We start from the raw sequence: 6,000 nt of genomic DNA on the forward strand, positions 1-6,000 counted from the left end.
AGAATGTCCCATCAACATGGGGAAATGCTGTGTATGCTATTTGAAATGAACCAGCCCCGTTTGCACAATGTGATCCCATTTTGTAATATCTACACATGTCCCAAGTACGTGACGGGAAAGATGATATTCAGAGATGTTCTGGGTTTCCCTGGGTGAGGCATGTATTACAGGACTCTGTTTGGGATTGTGGGGATTTGTGCTTATTTTTGTTTGCTGGATTTTCTGGGGTTTCTATGGTACGTTTGCATTCTTTGTGTAATAAGAAGAAATCATTTGCGGAGCCAGATCACAAAGTATTTATTTACATGAAATACTCAGTATCCTTTTCCCACGTATACGCTTGGTGATGTTGCAAATGACTCTCCACTTTCTGCTCAGTTCCAGCCATTGATTTACGTTGACTTTCGGTTCTGATGCTCTTTGACTATCTGGATATTGAACCCCCAAATTTGCTTTTAAAAAGTGAATTCTTTGGAAGATAAAAGCCCCCCAGGGAGGATGGGTGGGTCCCAGGCCCAGCGTGAAGCTAACTCAGCCCTGAGGCCCAGAGAGCCTAGCCAGGCATCTACTGCTGTGAGAAGGGGACAGGGCCTGGCAGGTGGCAGTGGGGGGACAGTGGCCACTGGCTGAAGGGAAAGGAGGCACCCACCCTGTTCCAATAAATAGGGACAACGGCCAGACCCCCTTGCCGGGCACAGCAAACACAAATCCCCTATTTTCACACCCTGACTTTTCTCTCCAGAGACCTCTGACCTCAGGGCTGAGAGGAGGCCAGAGCTGACCCGTTGCCATCCACCTGTCCTTCCGCTGGCCCGGAAGGGATGGCTGGGGCTTCTGTTCTTGACTTCTAGTAATGAGATGCCGTCTGCCTCGCACACATGGTCATGCATGCACACACACACACGCAGGCACACACACACTCAGGGTGTTCCAGGCCCTGTGGGCCTTTCCTCCAGCCAGTGGGAGGGAAGGGTGGAGGGGAGCCCGCAGCCCTGCCAGCATCTCTCTTCCCTGCCCTCCGGGATTCCTGGAGAGATGGCTCCCAGCCCCGCTTCTCCGGGCTGCAGTTGTGTCCAGTGTGCGAGTCCCCTGATGCTGGCCCTCCATCTAAGTCCTCCACCCAGGGAGGGCCTCTAGGTGCGGCCCTGGGCAGCTCCACTGCTGCTAAGCTACAGGGGACCCTCCCTTGTTTCACAAGCGCTCGCGCGGCGCCCCGCCCTCTGGCCTCAGTCCTGGGGAGCTGCAAAGCAGGAGGCCGGTGTCTCCTCTGAGAGAACCCTCTCTCTGCCAAAGACAACATCAGCTGCCGTCCAGAGCCCGTGGGGTCTCCGAGAACCAGGGGTGGAGGTGTTGAGCCGGGCTTGGACCAGCTTCCCTCTCTGCCCATCAGCTCCTGGATCAGAGCTGGAATGCGCAGCGCATTATCTGGAGTGTGTCTGTAGGGCGGCCCCTCCCCTGCCCCTCCGGACCCCTCAGCTGGTGGATCCCTGGGGACCCTGCTGGGAAAGGGGCTGAGCTGGAGGCCAGATGCCGCGCCATGAGATTGGCAGTGCTCAGCCGGCGCTGCTTATGTTTGCTACTTGGGAATGAAACCTAAGAATGTTCTGTCTGCCCCAGGTTTTATCTGGGGCTGCTTTTCTTTCTTGGGGAATGGGGGTCAGGAATTTGGACCTTCCCAGCGTTGGTCTTATAGCCTTTGGGCCAAGCCTGTGCAACTAATTGCCAAGTGCAGTGACGACACAGCAATACCTCCCAGCCCCGCACCCGTGTGCGTGCGGCCCCCGCAGTACAGACCCTTTGCCTTTGGGACCTCTCTGCTTCCCAGGAGCCCTGTGAGGGAGGCAGGGGGCATTGGTCTGTCATATTCCCATTCTAAAGATAAGCCAACCGAGGCCCAGAGGGGAAGAACCGATGGGTGTCAGAGAGGGTGAGGCTTCCCACCCAGGGCACTGGCTTAGCGCGAAGTTGCTCTGTCCAGGAAGCATGTGGCAGTCCCTTTTGGTGGCCCCCTTTCGGGCCCAAAGTGATGCAGTGAAGAGGGCCAGGTTAGGTGACCTGGAGCCAAGAGAGCTGGAAGGGAGAGGACCAGAGCCACAGAAACACGGGCAGGGTGGAGACACCAAAGGGACCTGTGGGGAGTGCAGGCTCAGAGGACACGGGGTCCCATCCCGGCTCCACTTCTTGTCCCTGGGGAACTTGGCCCAATCAGCTGAGCTTGTTCAGCCTCAGGCCATCACCTCTGTGACAGGAAGAACACATCTGCTAGCCACTTGGTCCCAGTGAGCCTCGTGTGGGACAGGGCATGTGGGAGGGCTGTATGGACAGGGGCATGCAGGGAGTCGGTGGTGGAGTCTGGTGAGAACCAACAGCCCCTCAGCATCTTCTGATCCTGCCAAGCAGCCAGGTACAGGGGTCCCTGGTCTCCTGAGGCCACCCTCCTGCCTAGCCAGTCCCAGAAACAATGCCATCTGGATCCCTTTGCGAAAGGCAATCACGAATGCAGACCAGAGCTGAGAGCTGGAGCCTGGTGCTCCAAGTACCCCTCTGGGCAGCAGCAGGACACAATCAATTCTTCCTGCTGAGGCGGTGGCCCAAGCCTTGCTGGGTTCCAGCATCTAACTCTACAGGGCTCGTAACTCATCAAAACTAAATAGAGATCACCCTGAATGTGGCCCTCTCTGGAGACAGAATTGCTAAGTCGGTTTTAAGCCCTTTCCTCCTCTAACGGTACTTAGTTCACCTAAATCATAACCCAGAGCTGGAGAGGCACAGATGGTTTATAAATAAGCTCTGCCTTCATACGCTCCACCACTGGACACACCTGCAGGCACGCACACACACATAAAGGGACTGTCACCTGTCCCATCTGCTCCCTGAATAGGCTCTGGAGCTGTGACATGAGCCTGGCAGAGTTGCCACTAAAGCAATCGCTTCCTCTGGCTCCCAAATGCAGGCTCACACCCACCAGCCCAGGCAGCTGGATGAGGGCCCAGCAGATCCCCCAGGCTGACAGCTAGGACTTTCCCACCCAGCAGTAGCACCTCCACGCTCCATGTCCTGGGGATGCTCAAACCCAGCGCCCTGTGAACCCTGGCTGCCTTTAGGAAGCTATGCCCAGGTGCTAGGACAGAGTCAGCACCAAGACTCACCTGAGGGCCCCCAGTGGGCTGCAGTGACCGTCCCCTCAGTTCCTGGCATTTGCCATGGTGGCTGGAGAGCTGGCTGCCGCCACCCCCCCGAGACCCAGGCGGCCCCTCAGAGCTCGTTCCCACTGCCAGCCAAATCCAGATGGAGTCATAGAAAGAGGCTGCACCGTGCCCAGGGTCTCGGGGGTCACTTCTCCAGGAGGATCAGGTCAGGAGGCCAGACTCAACCTTGTGCCCAAGTGGGAGTCCCTGTCTCGGTGCCCCGCCTCGGTCAGCCTTGGGCAGCGCTCGGGAGGTGTTCTGTGGAGGCACCAGCGGCTCTACGAGGTACTGTCTGAGCTGTGAACTGCAGCTGCTCTGGCCGCCGGGCTTTATAAAGTTCTTGGAGCAGTTGCGAGGCTCCTATGGGGTCTGGAACGCGTCTCCCTCTAGTGGCCAATCTCAGCATTACAGCCCCACGCAGGAACACTCGCTGGATCCAGAGCAGCCTCGGTCTTGGGGACTCCACCCGCTTGTTCTAAAGGCCTTGCTCAAGGTATTTTTGGAACGCTTCTAGCGGAATGGCAGCTAGACCTGGCTTATGAGCCGCGCAAGAAAACCAGCCTTGTAAATTTATTCATAGGACGGAATTGGCATTGCTCGGTTCATTCACCGAACTTAGCTTAGAATTACTTTCTGTGTTTTCCTGGAGTCACATCCACCCGTAAAGGACACAGATTGCCTGATTCAGAAGAGGGTTCTGGGAGTGCTGAAGGCACTTCCCAAAGTCAAGTTCAATGCAACTTAGTAAGGAAGGCAGCATTTCTGGAGCACTGACACTGCTCAAAGGTCGGGATACAGAGGTGAGTGAGAGGACCCCGCCAGCCGCTGGGGGTTTCAGTCCAGGCTGAGAAGTGGGCTTGGGCACAGATAACTGTAAACCTAGTGTAAACCTAAGCATAACTGATGACGTGTAAAAAAGGAGATTTCACCAGAATGTTAAGGGGGTAATTACCTTCAGGTTGAGGTGGTGATGGCAGAGGCATCAGGGAAATTCCAAAAATAGTCTGAACCAAGGCACATGGTCAGTTTATGCGTACGCCGTCCTACCCCCCACTGCCTGGGGGACACAGCTCTGAGGTGGCATTCACGAACACGCTTGTGTTTATTGTTTACGAGCTCAGCCTCAACCCCTGAGGGTCAGACCTCGTACAGGAGAATAGTTTGCCAAGGCTCAGCTCTCCCCACTGTGCAGCCAGCAAACCACAGCTGAGTCACAAACATCTTGGTCATTTGCAGTGACTGCGCCTTCTGACCGGCCCTGGCAGGCAGCTACAATGTGAGGCTCCGAGGCTCCGTTTTACAGGAAAAAAACCCAGTAATTATATCATAAGGATGATGATAATAATAATAATTGGAGAAGGAAGAGGAAGGAGGAGGGGAGGGGAGGGGGGAGGAAGAGGTGAGGAAAAAACACTTCATAATATATACGCTGTGCTAGGCAATTCCAAGTGCTCTATATATCAACTCATTTAACCTTGACAATAGCCCTATGAGGTAGGTACTGCTATTATTCCCACTTTATTGAGATGGAAGAACTAAGCAATATGTCCAAGGTCAAGCAGCCTGTAAGTGGTGGAGCTAGATTCCGCTCCAGGCAGTTTGACTGTAGTCTGTGCCCCGAACAACTCCCCTAACTGCCTCTGATGAAAAAGTGTGTGTTTTAGTCACCCATCAAGTCACCAATATTCCTGGGGATGTAATCTTACAAATAGCAGGAAATGTGCTCAAAATGTTATGTCCAGGGATCTCATGGTGGAGATGTATATATTAGCAATAAATGCCGTGGTTGGTGAGACCCTGGTGATGTCCTACTTATGTGAAACAAGGCTTTTTTTTTTTTTTGAAGTATAGCTGATTTACAAGGTTTCAGGTGTACAGCAAAGTGATTCATTTATACATACGTATATATTCTGTTTCAGATTCTTTTCCATTATACATTATTACAAGATGTTGCAGATAGTTCCCTGTGCTATATAGTAGGTCCTTGTTGGTTATCTGTTTTATACACAGTAGTGTGTACCTGCTGATCCCAAATTCCTAATTTATCCCTTCCCCACCCCCTTTCCCCTTTGGTAACCATAAACTTGTTTTCTCTGTCTGTGAATCTGCTTCTATTTCGTAAATAAGTTCATTTGTGTCATATTTTAGATTCCACATATAAGTGACATCATATGGTATTTGTCTTTCTCTTTCTGACTTACTTCACTTAGTATGAAGTATGACAATCTCTAGGCCCATCCATGTTGCTGCAAATGGCATTATTTCATTCATTTTTATGTCTGAGTAATATTCCATTGTATATATGTACCACATTTTCTTTATCCATTCATCCGTCGATGGACATTTAAATTGTTTCCATATCTTGGCTATTGTAAATAATGTTGCTGTGAACATTGGGGTGCTTGTACCTTTTTGAATTAGAGTTTTTGTTTTTTCTGAATATATGCCCAGGAGTGGGATTGCTGGGTCATATGGTAACTCTTTTTATTTTTTTAAGGAGTCTCCATACTGTTCTTCATAGTGGCTGCACCAGTTTACATTCCTACCAACAGTGTAGGAGGGTACAAAGCGTTTTTTTTTTTTTTAACACTCCTATACTGGTGTGCCCTGCCCATAGGGGAAGGGAAGGATGGGGACCCAAATGCAGCCCAGGCTATTGGCTGAGCCTCTCCTTACCATTGGTAATTGATGATACAGACATGGAGGGGTCTCGTTCTCTGCATGTGAGACCCACGAGTGGGTACAGAACTAATAAACTCTAACATTGCAGGAGGAATAAAGTTTAGCCTTTTAAACTCAGTAGCTTCAGGCA

General features: G+C 51.8%; 1 protein-coding gene across 2 annotated transcripts in view; it reads right to left on the reverse strand.

Annotated features, from left to right (window-relative positions):
* The window catches only part of SCARA5 (scavenger receptor class A member 5), a 121,035-nt gene extending 117,543 nt beyond the window's left edge, over positions 1-3,492 (reverse strand). For both annotated transcript variants that reach the window (XM_082607266.1, XM_082607265.1), the window contains exon 1: positions 3,150-3,492. Coding sequence is in view for 1 of the 2 variants with exons in the window: in XM_082607265.1 (XP_082463391.1) it covers positions 3,150-3,198 (49 nt within the window). In the remaining variant the exon portion in view is untranslated. The remainder of the gene's footprint in view (positions 1-3,149) is intronic.
* Positions 3,493-6,000: the final 2,508 nt, after the last annotated feature.

The sequence above is a fragment of the Mesoplodon mirus genome (genome assembly GCF_964341445.2).
Source record: "Mesoplodon mirus genome assembly, chromosome: 1".
In the NCBI taxonomy this organism is placed as follows: domain Eukaryota; kingdom Metazoa; phylum Chordata; class Mammalia; order Artiodactyla; family Ziphiidae; genus Mesoplodon; species Mesoplodon mirus.